The sequence below is a fragment of the Engraulis encrasicolus genome, chromosome 15 (assembly GCF_034702125.1).
Source record: "Engraulis encrasicolus isolate BLACKSEA-1 chromosome 15, IST_EnEncr_1.0, whole genome shotgun sequence".
Classification (NCBI taxonomy): domain Eukaryota; kingdom Metazoa; phylum Chordata; class Actinopteri; order Clupeiformes; family Engraulidae; genus Engraulis; species Engraulis encrasicolus.
This window is the reverse complement of record NC_085871.1, coordinates 21,802,133-21,825,921: the sequence shown is the minus strand read 5'-3', so window position 1 is coordinate 21,825,921 and position 23,789 is coordinate 21,802,133. Positions and strand designations below refer to the sequence as shown.

Below are 23,789 nucleotides of genomic sequence, written 5' to 3'. Positions count from 1 at the left end.
CTTTGGTTTGACAGCATTATTCCACAGTGATTATGGAAACATTGCCACACATATTACAAAACGCCATTTTACATCAGATGAAGAGATACACAGACACACGGACATGAAACAAACACATCCACAAGCAATTGTACAGCCAAATAGAAATAGTGTTTGAAAAACTTAATAATAAACAAGACAGTCAGATAGAGAAATATTCTGAAAACCAGAGACTGAAGCAGACAGAAAAAGCAGGACCCCGTTTCTCGAAAGCATTGTTGCCAACCAGTTGGCAACTTAGTAAGTTGCCAATGGGAAATTGCGTCGCAACCAACTTAGGTGCCAACTTAGACCGACAGACAGACAGAGACAGACAGACAGACAGACAGACGGGAAAAAAAACTGTGAGATCAACACTCATACACACCGACAGAGAGCACTCACCAGTTTGTCAGTTAGCCACTTACAGCTAGTAGGTTGCCAATGGGAAAATGCATTGCAACCAAGTAAGTTGCTAACTTAGTTAGCATCGACACTGTCCAAAAACGCACTCAAGGTAGATAGACAGACAGACAGACAGACAGACAGACAGACAGACAGACAGACAGACAGACAGACAGACAGACAGAAAAAGCAATGAGTTCAACACTCATCCACACAGACAGAGAGCGCTCACCAGTCTGCCACCAGTGGTCCAGCACAGGCACGTTGAAGATCTTCTTGGCCCAGTCCAATGTCTCCACATCACAGCGCTCCCCAGCCAGGAACAAGCTACGCAGGCTGCAGACAGCAGAGGAGCAGAGGGGGACAAGAAGGAGAGAGGACAATAAGGGGGAGGACGAGGAGGAGAGGAGGAGGAGAGGGAGAGGAGGAGGAGGAGAGGGAGCGGAGGAGGAGGAAGACGAGGAGGGTGGGGGGTGGCAGGGGGAGGAGAGGGGGTGGGAGAGGAGAGAGGGAGGACAATAAGGGGGAGGACGAGGAGGAGAGGAGGAGGAGGAGGAGGAGGAGAGAGGAGAAGAAGGGGGAGGAGGAGGAGAGGGAGAGGAGGAGAGGGGGGGAGTGGGAGGAGGAGGAGAGGGGGTGGGGGAGGAGAGAGGGAGGAGGAGGAGAGAGGACAAGAAGAGGGAGAGAGGAGATTAGGACACGTGAAGACGGGCCGAGGAAATATTAGAAGACGATGAGAAATGAGAGGAGGGGAGAGCAGAGGATATGACGGGAGAGTGAAACAGGTGAGAGGACAACACAGGGCAGATTGGGAGGTAATAAGGTGGGGGGAATAAAAGGGGAAGAGATTGATAGGGCAGGAAGAAAGCAAATTTAGCGATGGTGAATTGATAACATAAAAAAATAAACGTGGTGAAACCGGTCTTGCAGTTGACTTCTCTGTTTGTTTGTTTGTGTTCACAGGACTTCCTCTGGATGGTGGCAGATTGACAACCTCACATCAGTGAACATGAATCTCATAACTGATTGGAAAAATAAATAAAGTTTTGCACACAATGTGTTTGTCTGTGTACTTGAATCACTTCATAGTAGGCTAGTCTATATTGTATTAAAAATGATAATAACTAAGTAATTGAGTGGAAATAAGAAATAAGACATTTTAAGACCATGAAAATATGTAATTTCCATAAAATTGAGTGGAATAGGTGATAATGCATTTTACGGCCCTGATTCTATCTTATTTCCATATAACTACTCAATTGTTTACAAGGTAATTAAGCAGAAATAATACAAGGATGCTTGGGTGGTCGTTTCTATGCAATAACATAGGAAGAGGAAATATTGCACATTACGGCCCTGATGTAGCCTAATTAGTATGAAACTACTTCGGCTGATACCGTTTAGTTACTGGCATACCTACCACCTAACTACTATGATGACACAGTAGCTGTTTCCATTAGCCTACTATTAACCAGAAACTACAGCATAATTGCACTGGAAACTGTATGGTTATTTTTGCTGTTATTAATGAGAAATTATAGTGTAATTGCACTGGAAACCATATGGTTATTTTGCTGTTATTACTAATAACAAGCAGTTATTACCATAAAATTAGACTGAAATTACTGAGAAATTAGTATGAAATGAACACCTTATTAGCGATCCGTAAAGTAAAGTGTTACCGAAGAGAGCATGAGAACAGGAGAGAGGTAGAGGAATAGAGTTCAGAGGACAGGGGAGGTGAAGTCAAGATGGAGAGAGGGTGAAGGAGAGCAAAAGTGGGGAGGGCAGTAGAGGAGAAACTTGAGGTTTCACTTTACTAGATGTGTCCTATACATAACACATTCATAGCAGCTGCTAAAACACTTTGCATGGAGCATTCATGACTGTTTCACAAGGAATTCATACCAAAAATGTCATAAACATGGAAGATGAAAGGACAGCAACTTGTCCAAATTAAAAGTTCAGCAAGCAAAGCAGCATTGCCAATACAAATATTTAGGTCAACGCAGTTGGACCATACATTGTTCTCATTTTTCGTTTTCCACTGGCTGCGCGACCCTGGCTGCACACAGCTCAACCTCTTTGTTGGAAACCGCTGTCGCTCAAGAAATTAGCTCACGTGGTTGGCTGCCAGTGTCTTGCCCCTCCTCACAAAACCGTGTTTATAAACAAAACAAAAAAAACATGTATATTCTGGCAGTGAACACAACACCACCACCCCCCACACACATGGCGCACGCACGCACACACACGGCGCACGCACACACACACACACACACACACACACACACAGAAGTGCAGGGCCAAATTGCAGCCTGTAAGTCCAAATGTCCCACCCTTTTTGTCTTACCTCCCTCAAGGCTGGATAGAACTAAGGAATAGGATAGGACCCACGGCTGACCTGCTGACGTCACTTCCGCTTCCGGATCAAGCTATTCCCGTCGAGGAGCTACTCGGACGAAATTAAGTTTCTTCTCGTTTTTCTCCTAAAAGCTTTGTCTGAAACTTACAACTACAAACAACTGATTCGATGTAGTGTTACTTTAGCGTTACCTTGTTATCACTCTTACAACAACATAAGCACATAGGCTAACCTCCCCACCATCCAAATTTTGCTTTCCACCAGGCTAGCCTACATAACTTTTTTTTTTTTTTTTTTCTTCGCGCCGAGCCCTACTCGGCTTTAGTTTCACCTCACCTCATAGTCAATTTTGCAACACTACACCAACTATCTCGCAAAAATAACCTTTTCTGCTGCATCCGCAGACCTAATTATGGCCAACTCTACCTGCGCCTGCAGTGATCTAGCTAATGCTAATGAAAGACTAGCCAAAGCCAACATGACGATTGAAACACTTAGAAGTGACATTCGCCGGCTACAATGCGAGGTAGTCATAAAATCCCATAACACCACGTTGAAACACCAAACCAGTAATACTAGCGCCAACCTAACTACACTATCTTTTTTCCCCAGCCACAGCAAACACCAGCCGAAGTCCCCCCCGAATCCACCGTGCTCCACTCCCGCGCGTCGTAGCTGGACGGAGGTGGTTAACGGCGGCAGGGGAGTACTGCAGAAATGTTCACCACCTCTAGTGACTAGCAATCGTTTTTCTGTACTTGACTCAGTCATCGATGCAGAAACTGACCCTGTCCCCCCCTCCCACCAGGTGCCCAAGCCTCTACCACAAAGAGTGCGACCCAGAAGCCGCCGGACCCTCGCTACCCCCAGGCAAATCACCCGAGAGCAGCCTGCCCATTCAGAACCCCGGCGACCATCAACAGTCCTCATAGGATCTTCGATGGTTCGCCACGTAACCCTACGAAACGCCCAGACGTGGTGCCTACCTGGAGCTCTCGTAGCCGATGTCCAGTCGAATGTGCCGGACGCGCTGTCACAGTATCCTACTGCCACAACTCTCATCGTCCACGCAGGCTCCAATGACATCCGGCTGCAGCAGTCTAAAAAACTTGAGTCCGATTTCCTCTCTCTTATTAATACCCTTCGCAGCACTGGAAAAAAATACGCTATCTCAGGCCCCATCCCCTCTGTTTGTTTCTCTGCCTTCCAGTTCTCCCGAATCCGCCAACTGCACGTCTGGCTGATGAGACACTGCCGCCAAGAAGCCATTCCCTACGTTGACAACTTTCTCCGCTTTCTGGAACCGCAGAAACCTCTTCGCACGAGATGGAAGGCACTTAAACAGATCTGGCGCTCGTCTCCTCGCGACCAACCTAGAGCTGACCCTCGAAGCCCATCGGTCCTTGGATTGACTAACAGGTGTTTCAAATCCAAAGCACTACACCAATTTAGACACTGCGTGCCCAACAGAGAGTAGGCCTACCCCACTAGCTATCCACGCTGTCACTACCCGTAGGAAAGCTCGCAGATATAGACCCTCTGGTTGTGTACACAACAACCTAATTACGATTGCACCTGAACGCATAAACAATAGCTCTACTACTTTGAATGTTAATGCTGCATTACTTAACGTGCAGTCCTTGACCAACAAAAGCTTCGTAGTAAACCAGCTGGTCTCGGACAAAAACATAAGCTTTATGTTCCTTACCGAAACATGGCTTAAAGAGACGACGGGGCTGCTACTTTTATTGAGGCTTGCCCTTCCGATTACAAATTCCTTCACGCCCCGAGACCAAAGAAACGAGGCGGAGGCGTAGCCATACTTTTCTCCAACAAATTTAATTGTACTAAGATGAATCTGGGCTCTTTCTCTTCATTTGAATACATGGCAATGAGGGTCCAAGCAAACCTCAAACTGATCATTATTGTTCTGTACCGTCCACCGAAATTCTCTTCGTCATTTCTATCTGATTTCTCCACCTTCATGTCGGACGTACTTACTAACTATGACAAAGCAATAATTGCTGGCGACTTTAATATCCACGTAAATAAATCAGATGACGCAATAGCCAAGTCTTTCTTAGACACATTAAATGGATTCGGTCTCGTCCAGAATGTTACAGAACAGCCTACCCATCGAAAAGGCAACACACTTGACCTTGTTATTTCACATGCACTTGATATCAATAATATATCGGTCACGGACGTCGGCCTCTCCGACCACCACTGTGTGTTTTTTGATTTTGACATTTCAACACAAATTAGCACACCCAACAATGTCATTCACAGACGACGCATTAATGCCTCTGCTGAGCTTAAGATTTCAGACCTCATCAAATCAGGTGACCTACTAAATGGTCACTGCACACCTGATGAAATGGTTGATAACTTCAACAACAACTTAAGAGGAATTCTAGATAACATAGCTCCAATTAGAACGACGACAAGAACCAGAGCTAGGTATTCACCTTGGATGAATGACTCACTTAGAGCCTTAAAAAGAAAATGCAGAGTAACCGAGCGTCTTTGGAGGAAAACTAAATTAGAAGTCCACAGACAATCCCTTAGGGATGAGATCTCCTCCTACAATAATGCGGTACGCTCAGAGAGAAAAGCATATTTTTCCAAAATCATAACAGACAACCAGCATAATGCGAAAGTTCTTTTTTCCACTATTGACCACCTGCTTAATCCAACACATAGCAATAACAACCTAAATGCAGCATCACATGCCAAGTGCGAGGAATTTGCTAGATTTTTTAATAAAAAGATTGCCGACATTAGAGAAGGCATCCAAGGTGGAAACGCAGCAACCTCTGTCGCCCACTCAGGCGATACACCGAGGGGAGGGTTAAACCCCCCTAGGAGACCTGAGAGCTTCCAAAAGTTTTGTCCAATTACAGAGGACGACCTCTGTAAAATAGTCAGGGAAAGTAAGCAGTCTACCTGCAGCCTTGACGCGATCCCCACATATCTGCTAAAAAACATACTTGGTTGCTTAGCAGCACCTTTACTGCAAATTGTTAACACCTCTATGCTTACAGGCATTTTTCCAAGCTCATTCAAAACAGCCATGGTAAAGCCACTCCTAAAAAAGACAAATTTAGATCAGAATTCTTTAAACAACTACAGACCTATATCAAACCTCCCCTTTATAAGCAAGGTACTAGAAAAAGTTGTATTTAAACAGCTTAATCAACATCTGGCTGGGAATGATATCTTGGAAAAATTCCAATCAGGCTTTAGAGCCAACCATAGCACCGAAACAGCACTAACCAAAATAATAAGTGATCTTAGGCTCAGCACTGCCGCAAACAAAGTTTCAGCACTTATCCTCCTCGACCTCAGTGCCGCCTTTGACACGATAGACCACAACATACTAATTGACCGCCTTGAATCTTGGGTAGGCTTGTCCGGTGACGTCTTAGAGTGGTTCAAAACATATATTACAGGAAGACAGTTTTTTGTCACCATCGGAGAATACGTCTCCAACAAGTATGATGTGCCTTTTGGAGTTGCTCAGGGTAGTTGCTTGGGCCCTCTCCTCTTCTCTCTCTATATGTTGCCCCTGGGCTCCATCATCAGAGAGCACAATGTTGATTTTCATAGCTATGCCGATGACACTCAACTATATATCTCTGTCGAGCCTAGCCAAACCACTGCCATTCATGCCTTGACTAAATGCATGTCTGCCATTACAGATTGGATGAACAGTAACTTCCTAAAATTAAATGAAGATAAAACTGAAGTGTTGCTCATTGGGCCTAAGAAAAAACGTGCAAAACTCCACTCAAGCCTAGGTGACCTAAGCATACACATTAAAGATAAGGTTACTAGCCTAGGTGTGGTCATAGACTCGGATTTGAGCTTTGAGCCTCACATCAACAAGATAACAAAATCTGCTTTTTTCCATCTTAGAAATGTCAACAAAGTGCGCGGCTTGGCCCCCCGACAAGACGCTGAGAAACTTATTCATGCCTTTGTCACCAGTAGGATAGACTACTGCAATGCTCTCTTCTCTGGTCTCCCAAAAAAATTAATTGACAAATTGCAACTCATTCAAAACTCTGCGGCAAGAATCCTAACAAGAACCAGAATGAGAGAGCACATCTCTCCTGTCTTGGCAGACCTGCACTGGTTACCTGTCTCATACAGAATCGACTTTAAGATTCTGCTCACAGTATTTAAAGCATTAAATGGACTTGCCCCTAGCTATATCTCAGACATGCTCTCTTTTTATGCCCCTGCTCGAGCTCTCAGGTCCACTGATGCCAAGCTGCTAAGGACCCCCACCCCCCCGCAGAAGAAGATCGGCGACGCCGCGTTTGCCTGCTATGCGCCCAAGAGATGGAACGCCCTCCCCATCGAGATCCGATCAGCCACCTCCGTCGACTCCTTTAAGAAGCAGCTGAAGACCCACCTCTTCATCCTTGCCAACTCCTAGCTGCCAAGGCATCATAGTGTCCCAGCCGCCGCAGCGCCCTTACTACTCGCAATCCAGCCCTGGCAGGGGGCTCCCCTAGGTGGCCGCTGGTCTCTGCCTGAGGTTTCTTCCTGACTACAGGGGGTCTTTTTTCTCAGACCTCACCGAGCTTTTTTTTCCCCCTCACAAACTATGAATCAAGCGAAAGGGAGTTTTTCCTCACCCCTGATGCCACCAGGGGCCGCACCTGAGCGCCCAATCTCTGTGTGACTATCTATGACTTATGATAGGCCCAGCCACTATGGACCTTACACATCTAAGAATCCTGGTCCTAACCTACGTTGACCTTATGACTCTACATTCTCTGTCTATCTCTTCTTCCTCTGCCTTCTTGCTTTTTCTGCCTCTCCTCTATACCTCTCCTTTTAAATCTATCTCTAACAATGTTTTTTCCCATTTGTTAAGCACTTTGAGTTACATGCCTTGTATGACACAGTGCTATACAAATACAATTATTATTATTATTAAGGGGGGCAAAATTAGATAAGGGTGTGTGTGTGTGTGTGTGTGTGTGCAAGGTAATGTCCCTCTGTAAGGTAGCAAGAGCGATGCTGTACACAATCAGTCACAGACTGACAGTAGCCCCACATGCACGCACGCACGCACGCACGCACGCACGCACGCACGCACGCACGCACGCACGCAAGCACGCACACACACACACAGCCCCAACCCTACTGACAGCGAGCTTAAGGGATAGAACCTGCCACTGGTGATGCACCAGTCGAACTGTCTGGCACCTAGGATTGGTGAAAGGTGGTAGGCCACTATAGTGTGTGTGTGTGTGCTGTGTGCTACAGTGTGTGCTACAGTGTGTGCGTGTGTGCGTGCGTGCCATTCCATCCCACCTGACTGACAGGTGAAAGGCGCTAGGCTACTCCCTTGTGAAATAAAGGAACTGTAGTTGCTAGTGTATTCTGACTCTGGGGTTTGTGCACAAAATGACTACCATGTTTACATGGCCCATATTAATCTTGTCAAATTTCTTTTTTGTCCTTTTCTCCACATTAAAATATAAAAGTGAAAATGAATAATTAGATATAAATATTCTTATCATCACATAGTTTACAACAATACTAGCATCAAATGATGTTTTGAGTATCACCTTGCCAATTGATCAAAGAAATAAAAAGATAAAATCTCCACATGAAGGTTGTGCTCCTCCTCTGCAAACCTAAGACCTTCATACCCTGAAAAGCTGCACCTGCTGACCAAGGGTGCCGGAACAAGTTTAAAATGGTGGTGCGTTTTTTTTTTCTTCTTCATTCTTTATTTCAATTCATAACAATGTTACTGCTGCTGCACTCCACGCATTTGTCTGCAGTATGAGTTCAGAAGGCCTCATTTAGGGTGCCCAAAAGTAAGTGGGGATCCACCTAGGGCTGGGCAATATGATGATATAAATCGTTATCGTGATATAAAAGTGTATATCGAGACCTTTCTCCTATATCGTTTATATCGTGATAGTAATTTTATCAGTTTTAAACAATTGAATATCATTTAATTACATTCCATGTTGTCACAATACACACTATAAGTTCATGTAAACATGTTATGTCATACAATAAAAACAATTTTAAAGAAAGGTTGTTTTGCGACATGAAAAAATAAAGAGCAAATAAAGAAAACAACTGAAAACGCATGTAATTGTGCTATATTGTGATATATATCGTTATCGTGATATAAAGTAATCCATATCGTGATATAGTTTTTTTTCCATATCGCCCAGCCCTAGATCCACCTATACTGTTGAAAAAGAAATGTTAAAGGTGTGGTTGCCCTCTAAAAACTCAGGTGAGAATATTGCAAGCAGATCTTCCCAAGAGTTCAGCTACAAACAACTCTCTAACCAGAATTCTTCAGAGAAACTGATAACATATTTATTTAACTGGGCCCCAAATTCGAGTCTGGCCTGGGCCATTTCAAACCATACCCCTCTCTGTCTCTCCCACTCATTCCCTGTTGATATATAGCCCCAAAAACACTTTTAAAGAAGATAAATATGTAGAGAATAAAATATATCTGCCAAAAAATCTGTGATGGACAGACACTCTGGTTGACACACATACTGGCTAATGACCAGATAACACGATGGTCGTTTCCTAATGTCTAGTGTGCATCCTTTGAAGTCTGTCAGCCTTCGCAATCACACCCAGTGATTGGATACTATTTGGTGAACTCTGACTAATAAGGCTGACACACTACCAAGACTCATACACTTGACATTGGGATATAGTGTATAGCTTCAGCATGTTCAGTAGGAGGAGACTTGCATAAATGCAAGTGTCAATGACATCGGGTGAAGGACATTATATAGGCTACAGGTCATAATGTTCAGGCAGATTTTCAGCTCTATCTTTTCTATAGTTTGAACCCATGTGATGCAATGACTCGACAAAACACCTGTAGCGTGTGTGTGTGTGTGTGTGTGTGTGTGTGTGTGTGTGTGTGTGTGTGTGTGTGTGTGTGTGTGTGTGTGTGTGTGTGTGTGTGTGTGTGTGTGTGTGTGTGTGTGTGTGTGTGTGTGTGTGTGTGTGTGTGTGTGTGTCCGTATGTGCATGTCTATTTGTGTGTGTGCATGCATGTGTGTAGGTCATAGGTAAGTGCCTCTGCTTTAAGTTAATTTTACACACTATGGTAAAGATAACTATGTCCAACACAGGTCCCTTTGAAGATCTTATCTTTTCTGCACATTGCACACACCCAAGAGATTGACTGACTGACATATGACTGCACGAGTGTGTGTGTGTGTGTGTGTGTGTGTGTGTGTGTGTGTGTGTGTGTGTGTGTGTGTGTGTGTGTGTGTGTGTGTGTGTGTGTGTGTGTGTGTGTGTGTGTGTGTGTGTGTGTGTGTCTGTGTCTGTGTCTGTGTCTGTGTCTGTGTTTGTGTCTGATCTGGTAGCCTTGCCTCAAGGACATATACCTACATAGGTACACACTTTCGCAACCCAGTCTTATGCTCAGTGGGAATGTAACACAAATGCAAAATGCAAATTTATCTGATAAATATGGAAGACGATTCTTCACATTTCAAGGTAATCACAGAATATATGGACCTGGGAATGACGTAGGTAGGACTATTCTGCATTATCTTAAAATTAAAGGTCTAGCAAAACATTTAAATGTTTGAACACTTAAGTGTAAATGAACGCTTTTCCACCTTGTAAACTTGTGAGATCGTGACAGAAAAGTGAAACACTGCATAAAATTCTTCTCCATGCCTCATGGCGTGCCCGTCACATAATTTGTTTCGTTAATGGCTTCTTCGAGCTCAGTTCAGACAAGCAAGGGATCTCTCTCTCTCGGTCTTTCTCTCTGTCTCTCTCTCTGTCTGTCTCTATCTCTCTCACTCACTCTCACACACACTCTCACTCACTCACTCTCTCACATACACACACTCTCTCTCTCACTCACTCTCTCACACTCACTCTCTCACACAGACACTCTCTCTCTCTCTCTCTCTCTCTCTCTCAAACACACACACACACACACACACACACACACACACACACACACACACACACACAGACACACACACACACACACACACACACACACACACACACACACACACACACACACACACACACACACACACACACACACACATACACACACATACACACACACACACAATGATGTTATTTATGATAACTGTCATTCTGTGTAGTCAAAGCTGAATAATTGCATGACACACTGCTGCAGCAACCACTACCCCAACATAAACTATATTAGAAGATTTCCAGTTTTTCTCTCCATTAATTTATCGATTCCTTCAGTGAAAAAATAAATCAATGATATCAGGTTGATTGCACAGCTAATGACCCCAATCTTTACAGCAATGTTGTTTATAAAGTGGTCTTTATTATGTAAAAAAATAAATTTCACTCTCTTATGTTATACTCTGTTACAGTCTATCACTAGGGGTATAATTCAATAGTTTCTTTACATTGAATTATAGAAATGTAGAGAAGAGTAGTAGAGTAGAGAACTTGTATTAATCCCGAGGGAAATTAAGGTGTCTGACAGCTTACACAGATACATAGATACAGGACATAGACAAAGACGTAATACACATTATTGCACCTTGCAGTAAACATATAGAAAAATCTGAGTATACACATAATCACACACACACACACACACACACACACATACACACACACACACACACACATGTATACAGTCTATGAAGGCTAATAATGACGTGCCAGAAGAGGTCAGAGGAAAACAGGTGGTGAAAAAGGGAGGACGTAGGAAGGAGAGCAGCACCCAGGCTCCACCCTCGCAGTGACGCAACAGCTTCGGCTCAGCTACACACATTTAGGAAAATTGCTTGTTCAGGTACAATCGGGTTCTCCCTGGAGTGGGGACTCCACCCACTTTGTCGGGAAGCAATCAACTTTGAGCATCACCAAGGGTTCTGGGTAGAGGCGTGTTCAAAGAAGTGAGGTAGTTTAAGCAGAGAACGTTCTATTGGGACTAACGCCTGATTTACATGGACGCTTCCAAAGCGGTAGAAGCGTGGCGTTCCATTATTTTCCGTTGGGACGCGGCAGCGAGGCGAGAGGTGATGACGTAGGGAAGCGAAGGTGGCGGGCGGTGGGCGAGCGAGGCAGGAAAGTTGAGCTTGGCTGAAAAATGTAGCGGCACCGCGAAGCGTTAACCAATGGGAGAGCTTCCAACGCCATGACGTCACGTGCGTCACTAGCAGTACTGGGATATTTGAAAATGGAGGCTGTTTTGATTTCGGTGGTGTCAAATCTGCCGGCCGTTTTTCACAGATGGTTTTAAAATAAATGACACTTGGGTTAAGGTGACCAATATATTCGCTCCTGTTTCATCATTTTTATTTGTACATACAGTGTTTGTGATTGAAGAGAGACGGTTGTTTGACCACAGCATTTGCTAAGCTAAGCTAATTTGACCGGGAAACGATGCTACGTCACCACGCGAGGCGAGCGAGCAGGTTGAGAGCGGGTGGAATTTACGTACATGTATCACAGCCGTAAGAATGTTTGGTTTAAACTTTGGCTCAGCCTGTTCTGCCCTCGACCAGTAGCAAACCAAGGGAGGTGGGTCAACCATGCCGTTTGAGAATGTTAGTTGCTATGCTCTTGGTCAGACCAAGTCTCGCAGAGATTTGAAAGTCGATGATAATCAGGCTAGGAGAGCAGCAGAGTAGATGGATGTGAAACAAACGACGGCAGAAGGAGAGAAGGAGAGAAGGAGAGAGAGAGGGGATAAGGACAAGAGCCGCCTTATGGAGTGACCATCACAACGAGTTGTGGGTGTGCTCTGACTGTCATGCCAACGAGCCTGGCTCCTTGGTGTACGGCTCAAACCCCCGTTTGGAACCCCAGAAGTTGGAGTCTCGGTGGGGCTCCCCTTCGCTAGAGAGGGAGGTCAGATTAGAGGAAGTAAGAGAAATAAATGCCTACATGTGGAGAAAATGGTCACCTAGTCAGAGGAGAAATAAGGAATGGAAAGAAAGTAGGGAAAAGGAGGAGAGAAAAGAAGAAATGAGGTGGGAAGAATAAGAAGAAGAAGAAGAAGCAGAATCAGAAGAATAAGAAGAAGAATAAGAAGAAGAAGAAGAAGAAGAAGAAGAAGAAGAAGAAGAAGAAGAAGAAGAAGAAGAAGAAGAAGAAGAAGAAGAAGAAGAAGAAGAAGAAGAAGAAGAAGAAGAAGAAGAAGAAGAAGCAGAAGAAGCAGAAGAAGCAGAAGTACTTGCTGACACATACACACACACACACACACACACACACACACACACACACACACACACACACACACACACACACACACACACACAGACAGACACACTCAGTGTTCCTTTCAGCACACACTCAAAACACAATGCTAACACACATCTTCTGTATTCCAATTATGGGGAATCGGAGATGAGATATGCAATTCTTCAGTCAACATAAGTCCATGGTCAACACAGAGACCACAATACAAATACTCACACTCGCTCACTCTCTCTTCAAACAAATCTCTCCCTTGTAAATCCACACAGACACATGCACACGCACACACAACACATACACAGGCACGGGCACGCGTGCACACACACACACACACGCACACACCCCCACCCACACACACACACACCCCATGTCCTGAACATAATCAGCAGAGGCCATCATTTCGTATAGAGCGCAATGAGAGAGGAGAAGAGGAATGGAGGAAATAAAGAGGAGAGTGAGGTTGGAGGGGAGTATTAGAGATGAGGAAGAGGAGAGGAGAAGAAGAGACAAAGGAAATTATGAGGAAATGAAAGGAGGGCAGAAGTGGAGGAGAAGAGAAAGAGGGGAGGAAGTGAGAGGAGAGAAAGGGGGGCTACAGGCGTAACCATGCAGGGCCTCGTTTCCCGATAACGATGGTTCTTAGCCTTACGTGTGTCGTTAACCAGTGATCCTACTAATGTTCTTAGATTTCCTACGACTGTTTCCCAAAGACACTCGTACATGAACGCGCGTGCACAGCCTCTAAGATCATTCGTAGCGTCGCTCTTAAGGATCGCTGTCCACATATGTGGTGCTGAAGTGTACGTCCTCGGAGTGAACTGCGCCGTCATGCTGCTAAACCATTTACAAAATGTAAGGCGTGTGTCAGTATCAAAAGTTGTTTTCTATAAGGGTGGGACTACATTTATAGCAGTTTGCAACTATCGACAGGAGTTATTGCTGGCAAATGAAATAAAATGCACAATGAAATCATGCAAAACCACGAGCTACGCCGTTAAACCAGGCAAAGCGCGTGCAGTTGGCTACCGTGCTTAATATTGTAACGAGTCTGGGGTTACCTATGTTCTGTATGTCATGTTCTATTGATTCTGTTCTAGGGTTTTGTGTGTGCGAGGCACTGTTGGGGTTCCAATAAGGGGAGCGGGAAGTTCTGTGTTTACTGCGAGACCGAACCAGCTGTGCTACAGTTGGGTTAAGCTGTGTAGGCCTAGGCCTACTTGTTCCGTTATTTTATGTGGCGTGGCTGTGGCCAACAACAGTCTCCATTAAACGTGACTCTACTGTCAACACTGTGTTCTCTTTGGCTACCCAAACCGCTACAATATTTAAGAAGACAAGCCTAGTAGTTCCAAATGGAATGCGCATTTGGGGAGCGGCGCGCAAAGTACCGCGCACTCAAGGCTTTGACTCTGAGGAACATTTTGAACAGCAGTCTGCTGTTATTAAAACAAAAAATCTTCACGGATCCCCATCACTGCCTTTTTAATGTCATAGTTTACCCTTAGCCTACAACTATCGTGTCTTTTCTGCGTCGCCTTCCCTTTCTTAGGGTACTTGAAAATGAAAGAGGGCGCAACGACTCGCTGACCGTTTTTCCTTCTTTTAATGTTTCGGTAGTGACCTTCCGACACCACTCTTGTCTCTGGTCGCCGAAGCCCCCTATTTATTTTGCGTGTGGATGCCTTGTTCTTGTTCACGAAGCACCCACACAAATTATGATTGATCACAGTTTAATAAGGCCCTGATTTATCAAACACAGCTGAACTATTTTACTGCCTGTAAAATATTTTCCAAACACATTGCTTTTATTTTATACACTTACACAATTAATGTTCTTATTCTTATTTTCGTTACAGTGTCAACTGTGGTGCCATGATATTTACACTCCCGTCTTAAAACATCAACTTGAAGCGCAAGTTTCCTCTTTTCCTGTGGGTGTCTCCACTGTGCCATGCCACTCGCGTCTTAAAACAGCAATCTTATGCGCAAGTTTCTTCTTTCCCCTTCATATCCTGTGGGTGTCTCCACTGTGCCATGCCGTTACGATCAATCTTAGCGCGTTAAGACTACTCCAGATCACTCGTGGATTTCTCTTAGAGTTACGTGTCAACCTGCGATGGTTCTTTGGTAAGTTGGCTTTGGGAAACGCTCCGTGAGCTCTACGATGGTGTTACGTGTGAACTTAAGTAGCACGTAGCGTTAAGTAGTACTTAAGGCCCTTTCGGAAACGAGGCCCAGGTTGTTAGGCAAAGAGCTATTCTGACAGCAGTATGTCTTTCCTGAAACCAAGATAAAAAGCAGAGTCAATCAGAAAAACAGCATGAGTGACTATGCCAACGATGAATCATTCATTTTTAATAACATAAACAGTATATGGAATGCCCAAGACAAAAAGGTAAATTTCCCAACATTCTACAAAATGGATGTGTCTCATTTTGGAAAAGCACTCTTCATTCGTGAAAATTAAAAGGTAACGTTTGTGGATGGGCAGCATGAATTCCGGAAATAAACGAATAAATATATTGCACAGTGCACCTTTAAACAGGTGTACGTTATGCATGCTGTCATTCCTGCGCACTTTCACTTAATCTAGTCCTTTTCAGCTTGCCACTTTTGGTGCACTGCTGTGGAATACATACAGTATGTCTTACTATATCTTCAGGGATTCCCACTCAAGTGTGCCTACATGAGAAGTATGCTTTAGGCACAACTAACTCTATGCTTTCCAATCGATGGAAACCAGTTTCATGGCTGTCAAGCAACCACAGCGCAGCGCAGTCAAGAGTGAACAATCAATCCTAAAGCCATAGGGCCTGGGACTGCAGTAGTAGCACCAACTAAGTTTATTTCAACTTCAGCCTGGCCCATGAATTAGAAACTAAAAGCTGGATACATTTCAGCAAGTATCTGAACAAACAGCATGGAGTAACACAATGACGATTTGTTAGAATTAATTGCCCTTTTTTCCTGATTTTGCTGCTTTTGATCAGTCTTTTGAGCATGAATTCCTCCAGGCTTCATCCACGTCCTATCAAGAGTGTACTTCGACGCGTTTCGGCATGAAGCCTTCGTCAGGAAGTGAGACGCGCCAAAGTATTTTAATCATGCTATGCCCAACAAAATAAAGGCATTTTAATTACAAAGAAGATGAGTGCCTTGGTATTCCTAAAACTTTTTTTGAAATCAACCAAGCCTGTCACCAAAGAGCACCATCTTAAAAACTAGCCAGTTCCAGGAAGCACTCCAACTGGACTTCATTCTCTATCAAGAGTGTAGTTTGGACCTCTGCCCAGTTCCCCCAACACCCACAAGTGTGATGGTAGGGAAAAACAAACCTGAGCACGAACATTTAACACTTTTGGAGAGAGGAAAAGCCTAAAATTCTCAGCATAGACCTACATTTTAATCTTGCAAACAAACTCTGCAAAAGCTTGACATCAGGTACTGAGGCTGAATACTATCAGCCCCTGTCCGCCTCTATGTCTACGTTCTACTCCTGCCTTAGGAGAAAACTCGATAAGTATGTATGGTACAAAAAACTATGAATACTTAAAAGTGCAGTGTTTTTTAACTTTTTTTTTATTCATACTGCCCATTTACAAATGTGACCTTTTTTACTCATACTTAACCACCACCATCAAATTCTAAGTACACATTATGACTGGGAATTTTTCACTTTTCATACACAAAAAGGTGGATCTTCCCCATGTCCCCCATTTTGAAATTCCAAAAATAGACATTTTAAGCTGCCACACCTACTGTACTTTGGTCATGGTAGTAAATATTAGTTTATTATTTAGTAAATATTCACAAAAAGATCAAATTTGGCAATAGCCAGCACAGGCTCAATGAACAGCATAGTTGCAATACCTACTCTGATCACTATCCTCCTACACAGTGTACCTTTAACACTCTTCACCAAAGTCTTTATGAATGTTTTTAAACTGAAGTCTACAAAATGTGTTTCTTCATAGGAAGTGGTAGCTCAAGGCAACCCCGCTTCAAGACCAGCCATAAGCATCAGGCCAGCCCACAGCGGGGATAAACTGATCAGTTGACCTGGGACCAGGGAGAGGGAAGATCAGAATGAGAATGTCATGACATTGCATGTTTTAACAAGTGGGGCCCTTTCAGATGACTTTGCCCAGGGCCTGGCCAAAGCTGTCAGCAGCCCTGATTCGTATACTCTGGCCCTCTGCCCATGGAAATTCCAGAAATATACATTTTAGCTGCAACACCCACTGTACTTTGGCCATACTAGTATATTTTATTATTTGTATTTATTATTTATATTTATTTTTATTTTTATATTTTATTATTCACAAGGGGAGAGCAGAATTAGAATGTCATGAAATTGCATGTTTTGACAAGGGGGGCCTTTTCAGATGACGTTGACCAGGGCCCGGTCAAAGCTGTCAGTAGCCCTGATACGAATACCGGTAATCTGGCCCTCTGCCCATCTCTCCCAGGCAGCACCCCATTATACCTGCTCGCGGCGAAGCTATAGGGAGGGGGAGCAGGGGGCAGCACTTGCCCCTGGGCCCAGGGCCCTCCCGTATTGGTGGTGGGGGCCCTATTGCGAGCTTGGCGAGCTGCATTGGGGCCCTATCAGTGTCTTGCCCTGGGGCCCCGTAGGCAATTGTTCCGCCACTGATACCTGCATACCTGCTCATTAGTAGGCATCAGCGAGGGGAGAGCGGGGGGAGCAACGGATGATTTAATACCATTTTAATGAGCCGACCTCTGCGGGATCGACGTCAGCAGCAAGACCAGCACGGACCAGGCTGTTTGGAGCGGCCCGCAATTATAGACGGGTAATGAAAACAAGAGACGCCACGAGCGATGAGCCGTGTCAGAACAATGGCGGGGGGAGGTAGGCGTGCAGTGTGTGTGTGTGTGTGTGTGTGTGTGTGTGTGTGTGTGTGTGTGTGTGTGTGTGTGTGTCTGTCTGTCTGTCTGTCTGTCTGTCTGTCTGTCTGTCTGTCTGTCTGTCTGTCTGTCTGTCTGTCTGTCTGTCTGTGTCTGAAGCTGTGTACCACATAAAACCAAGGTCAGGTTGGTCAGGTGTTAGAGCTGTTGTTCTGTTGCTTTTTTTCTGCTGCAGGCCAAAACGTTGCAATTAAAACTTTGTAAATGAGGACAGTGTGTGGGAGGTTTGCTTTCTATTCTGAGTGTAATCTAAGATGATGATACACGGGGCAATTTTTTCAGAAATGTGTTTGGGCAATGATACAGTAAGATGCTGTTTAGACGGGTTATTATCAGTACGTTATCACTTTCATCAAGAGAATTTAGATCAGTTAGTAGACAACCTTTTAAAATAATTTTTACATTCAGACGAAGATATTGAGATGTGAATCATAAGGCCGAATTCACACCAAGGCGTCGCGGAACGGAAGCGAGACGACTGAAGTCTTTCTGCTTAGTTTCGGCCGGCGTGTTCTACTCTGCCTTTCCCACCAACAGCATCCTGTTGAAAATCCCCCCACAGCCAAAGCTAGCGCGCTACTTTGCCATTCATTTGAATGGGACACCGCCGGCCACTGCCGCCCAAAATCCGCTCGGGTTCTATTTTCCAAATGTAGCGTGGAGAGAAGCCGGTTCCCGCGCCACTACCACCCGACCACTGCCGGTTGCTGTGGAAGGACAGATCTGTTTCCATGCATTTTAGCACCCGCCAGTAAAAATCGCTTCCGTCCCACAACGCTTCACCGCTCTGGTGTGAATGAGGCCTAAGAAAGCAGAGTGATACTTTTAGAACAAGAACGCACAGGCGGTGCTGCTCTCCATCAAGGGGAAGCTCACTGACGATGCTCGATATTTTTCTATGTACTGTATGTATATATTTTTATATGCACTGTTGAATAACACAGGTAACACCATTCCTGAAACCAAAGAAATTCAATGTGAATTGAAAAAAAACCCTGTTGATTGGATATACTATTGGATTTTTTGCTGGAGAAGAAAATCAATGACAAAAGCCTAGCAGACACCAATCAAGAAACCTCAACCCAGAGTGCCAGACGTACGTAGCTTCTTTTTTTGACTGGACGCCCAAAGCCCAAGTCTGTTCATTAGAGGTAGCCTCGGAAGCAGCTGTGACACAACAACTTCTCTCAGAGCCTTGCCAAAAATGTTGAGCTGGCAAAGGGAAACGAACTTGAGGAGGAAAAGCACCTCAAGCTTTATAGCACTGCAGTACACCTTAGAATCTGATACTTTTGAATGTCCTCCACATTGATGGTGCATTGTATGCTGTATATTTTTAGTAAAGCCTGGTTTAGACCTTCAGTTGGGGGACACGCACTGTCAGCGGGGGGTAGCGGCAAATCAAGTACCCAAACAGCCACCACGCCCCCTCTTTTAGCGCTGAAAAGACTCTTGCCACGATCGAGGTATATATTTCTCACAGACTGAATTGTTCCGCGATCTGCCGCAGCCCCACCGCTGACAGTACGTGTCCCACAACTTCAGGAGTCTAAACCAGGCTTGATGGTGCATTGAATGCAGGATATTTTTGGAGGAGGAAACCAACGCACACCAGAGTTTTCGAGGTGCAGGTAGCGGGTACTAGTTCACTTCAGAGGGTAAGAGACTAGTTCACTTCAGAGGGGAAGTGTAGCGTCCACACTGACCGCAACGTTGTTCATGTACAGTAAATAAAATTCAGCAAGATGAACAAGAGTGTGCGGTATCTTCCCCCCTGCATTGTAGGCAGTAACAGGGATTCTTGAGAGAAGGGACAAAACGCGTTTTGAAAACCTGACTAAAAGTCCGGACACATGTTCAATAGGTTAAAAAGTATATAAAAAGGTTTATAAAACATTGTACATACATGTAGTTTGATTAATTATCCAAAATACTTGATGACAGAAGCTATGCTGTTTGTTATATTTCATTTTAACCAATTATTATGATATTGTCAAATTCTAAATCTTGCTTTCGGACATGGGGTTTCGAAGGTACTGATGACACACTGGACCGTGAAAAATAAAAAAAAATGAAACTATATACATATGAAATCATATTTTAGTGTACAAAACTTCTTCTTCTATTATCCCAGCTAATTTTGTTGCAATTTTTAATTGCATTTTAAGCACAAACATGAGTTTTATCTCCCAGACATGTTTTGTCCCATCTCTCAAGAATCCCTGGTAAACAACAGCACAATAGATTGTGGATTCTACTACTGAATTGTGTGCGCACGCTTTTGTGTGTGTGTGTGTGTGTGTGTGTGTGTGTGTGTGTGTGTGTGTGTGTGTGTGTGTGTGTGTGTGTGTGTGTGTGTGTGTGTGTGTGTGTGTGTGTGTGTGTGTGTGTGTCCAAGAAAGAGTGAACAAGAGCAAAGGTTCATTGAGGGCAGAAAGGTTATCTAGGAATAGGGTCACCTGAGTAACTCTTCACCTGTCTTGGACGCACTATGTGTGTGTGTGTGTGTGTGTGTGTGTGTGTGTGTGTGTGTGTGTGTGTGTGTGTGTGTGTGTGTGTGTGTGTGTGTGTGTGTGTGTGTGTGTGTGTGTGTGTGTGTGTGTGTGTGTGTGTGTGTCCAAGAAAGAGTGAACAAGAGCAAAGGTTCATTGAGGGCAGAAAGGTTATCTCTGGGGATAGGGTCACCTGAGTAACTCTCCACCTCTCTTGGACTCACAGTGTGTGTGTGTGTGTGTGTGTGTGTGTGTGTGTGTGTGTGTGTGTGTGTGTGTGTGTGTGTGTGTGTGTGTGTGTGTGTGTGTGTGTGTGTGTGTGTGTGTGTGTGTGTGTGTGTTTGTGTGTGTGTGTGTGTGTGTGTGTGTGTGTGTGTGTGTCACGTGTCTGATTGCACCACAGTAATTAAGTAGCGATCATTAACTGTGTGTAGGGGTCAGTGCACAGCAGATTTGCATACAGACTGTTAGAGGTTCATCTGTTAAATACCATACACTATTAACGTACACCATACCACACACTATAACTACACAGTAGGGCTGCTCCATTATGAGAAAAATCAAGATCACGATTATATCAGTTAATATTGATTGATTTTTTTTAGACAATATTTCTTTTAAAGACAAATAATTGTGTTAAACAATTCACAATCTCCCCTCCCTTCAGTGTGAGTGGAGGGCCATAGAGAGACACACAGTGGTGTTCTGCATGAGTGTTGGGTAGCAAGTCTGCTCTGTGCTCACAATGGCTCAAGTGAAAGGGGAATGTAAGAGGAACATAACCTTCCTTTTGGCAGTACACTATACAAATGACAACAATATTGTTTCATCTCGATATTGTGAAATTTGATATTGTTTGACAGCAATATTGATATCATGATATACAGTAAATTCGCTATATTTCACAGCCCTATTACACAGTTCAGTTTCTAGACAAATTAACTTACTGATTAGGAGGTGTGTGTGTGTGTGTGTGTCTGTCTGTCTGTCTGTCTGCCTGTCTGCCTGTCTGCCTGTCTGCCTGCCTGCCTGCCTGCCTGCCTGCCTGCCTGCCTGCCTACCTGCCTGCCTGCCTGCCTGCCTGCCTGCTATTCAGTACAATGTGATGAGGGTCTTACTTGTGAAGCGGGTACTGTTTGCCGATGGCTGGCTGGCTGGCTGGCTGGCTGGTTGGCTGGTTGGCTGGCTGGCTGGTTGGCTGCCTGCCTGCCTGCCTGCCTGCCTGCCTGCCTGCTATTTAGTACAACAAGGCATGGGTCTTACTGGTGAAGGGGGTACTGTTTGTCTATAGCTGCCTTTCTGCCTGTCTTTCAATACAATAATAAGACATAGGTCTTACTTGTGCAGGGGGAACTGTTTGCCGATGGCTGCCTGAGGGTCCTGCTGCCGGATGGCTCGGATGGCAGTGGGGGCGGTAAACATGGAGGAGGTGCCGTGCTCTGACATCACGCGGAAAAATGCTCCTGGGTCTGGAGTTCCCACGGGCTTGCCCTGTACACGCACACACATGCGCGCGCGCACACACATACACACACACACACATACACACACACACACACAGATAAATGAAGAGTCACACACAGTAACATGGAGTCACACACAGTAACACACACACACACACACACACACACACACACACACACACACACACACACACACACACACACACACACACACACACACACACACACACACACACACACACACACACACACACACACACACACACACACACACACACACACACACACACACACACACACACACACACACACACACACACACACACACCACTGCACATATTATAATTCTGTAGACTCCGTCATTTATCTAAATAAATATGATTTATAGAACTGTAAAGACAGTGAGAGAGAGGAGGAGGTGGTAAAAAATACTCTTCACCGACTTTTACACAAAATCAGCCTTCAGCCACACTCCTTTCACTAGACACGTCGGTGCATTAAAATGTAGATGTAAGAGAAAAGTATTACAGTCAATAGAGTTGCCTTAGTCAAACACATCATTAAAAGCCAGTTATTCTCTGTCACAGCTCAAACATTGCTGTGCTCCGCTCTGCTGTGCTCTGCTGTGCAGTGTAAGCCAATTTCGCAACGGAGGAGATTCCTGGGGAAAAGGCTCGACTTGGCTCGTTTGCTTGAGTCATTTCCATCTCCGAGTGAGGAAACAAATCGATTAAAAAATTCAGTCTGCAGACAAAGTTTGTGAAACCCTAAAAATGCAGATTAAACTAACTTTTAACTGAGACGCAAACCAACTGCAAAAACAGGATCATAGCTGGGGCTTTATAACAAAAACAAAAAAAATCTAAATGAGCTACATATTAGCACGCACTGGGAAATAGCGACTTCAAGGGACATTTCGAGGGAGCAGATTGATTCTAATTTTCAATCAGTCTCAGTTTTAGTAGAGAATTTCAAGTGTTTGAATTTCAAAAAACATTCCGTTTCTAGTAGCAACCAGTATAATGGGGTAAACAGCTGGCTGAGTTTTTGCCTTTATTGGACAAAAAGGGGAAACAGGAGACGGTTATCTGATGTGAAAGTGGTGGGAGTTAAACCAGAGATGAGCCCACACCCACTGCGTGAGATAAAAGTGTGTGTGTGTGTGTGTGTGTGCGCGTGTGTGTGTGTGTGTGTGTGTGTGTGTGTGTGTGTGTGTGTGTGTGTGTGTGTGTGTGTGTGTGTGTGTGTGTGTGTGTGTGTGTGTGTGTGTGTGTGTGTGTGTGTGTGCGCGCGCGCATGTGTGTGCATATGCGCACATTTTAAAAGAGTTGGGATGAAAGGACCTGATAATAAATTCAACGCCCACCACAAAACGCTCCCTCCGCCCCATCGGGAAACACTGAACTAATAAGACACATCAACGCAGCGCCCGTGGGCAATCGAGAGGGGAGGTAGTGTGTCAGGGTTACAGAAGGAAAAGAGGGAGAGAGAGAGATGGAAAGAGAAGGAAAGACAAAGAGAGAGAGGTCGAGAGGTCGGAAGAGAGAGAGAGAGACAGAGAGGAAGAAAGATGGGAGAAAGGGAGAGGGATGAAGAGAGCAAGAAAGAAAGGGAGAGAGAGAGAGGGGAAGGGAAGAGAGAGAGAAACAGAGAGGAAGAAAGATGGGAGAAAGGGAGAGGGAGAGAGAGAGAGAGAAACAGAGAGGAAGGGAAGAGAGAGGGAGAAACAGAGAGGAAGAAAGATGGGAGAAAGGGAGAGGGATGAAGAGAGCAAAAAAGAGGAGGAAACAGAGAAGAGAAAGGCAGATGGAGAGAGAGAGAGAGAGAGAGAGAGAGAGAGAGAGAGACAGAGACAGAGACAGAGACAGAGAGAGAGAGAAG

The 23,789-nt window shown here is 44.6% G+C and overlaps 1 protein-coding gene across 1 annotated transcript in view; it reads right to left on the bottom strand.

Annotated features, from left to right (window-relative positions):
• acss3 (acyl-CoA synthetase short chain family member 3) overlaps positions 1 to 23,789 on the bottom strand; it is a 73,552-nt gene that overhangs the window by 28,562 nt on the left and 21,201 nt on the right. Inside the window, exons 8-9 of the mRNA XM_063218176.1 lie at positions 21,785 to 21,936; positions 656 to 759 (exon numbers count right to left, since the gene is read on the bottom strand). Coding sequence (XP_063074246.1) covers positions 656 to 759; positions 21,785 to 21,936 — 256 coding nt within the window. The remainder of the gene's footprint in view (positions 1 to 655; positions 760 to 21,784; positions 21,937 to 23,789) is intronic.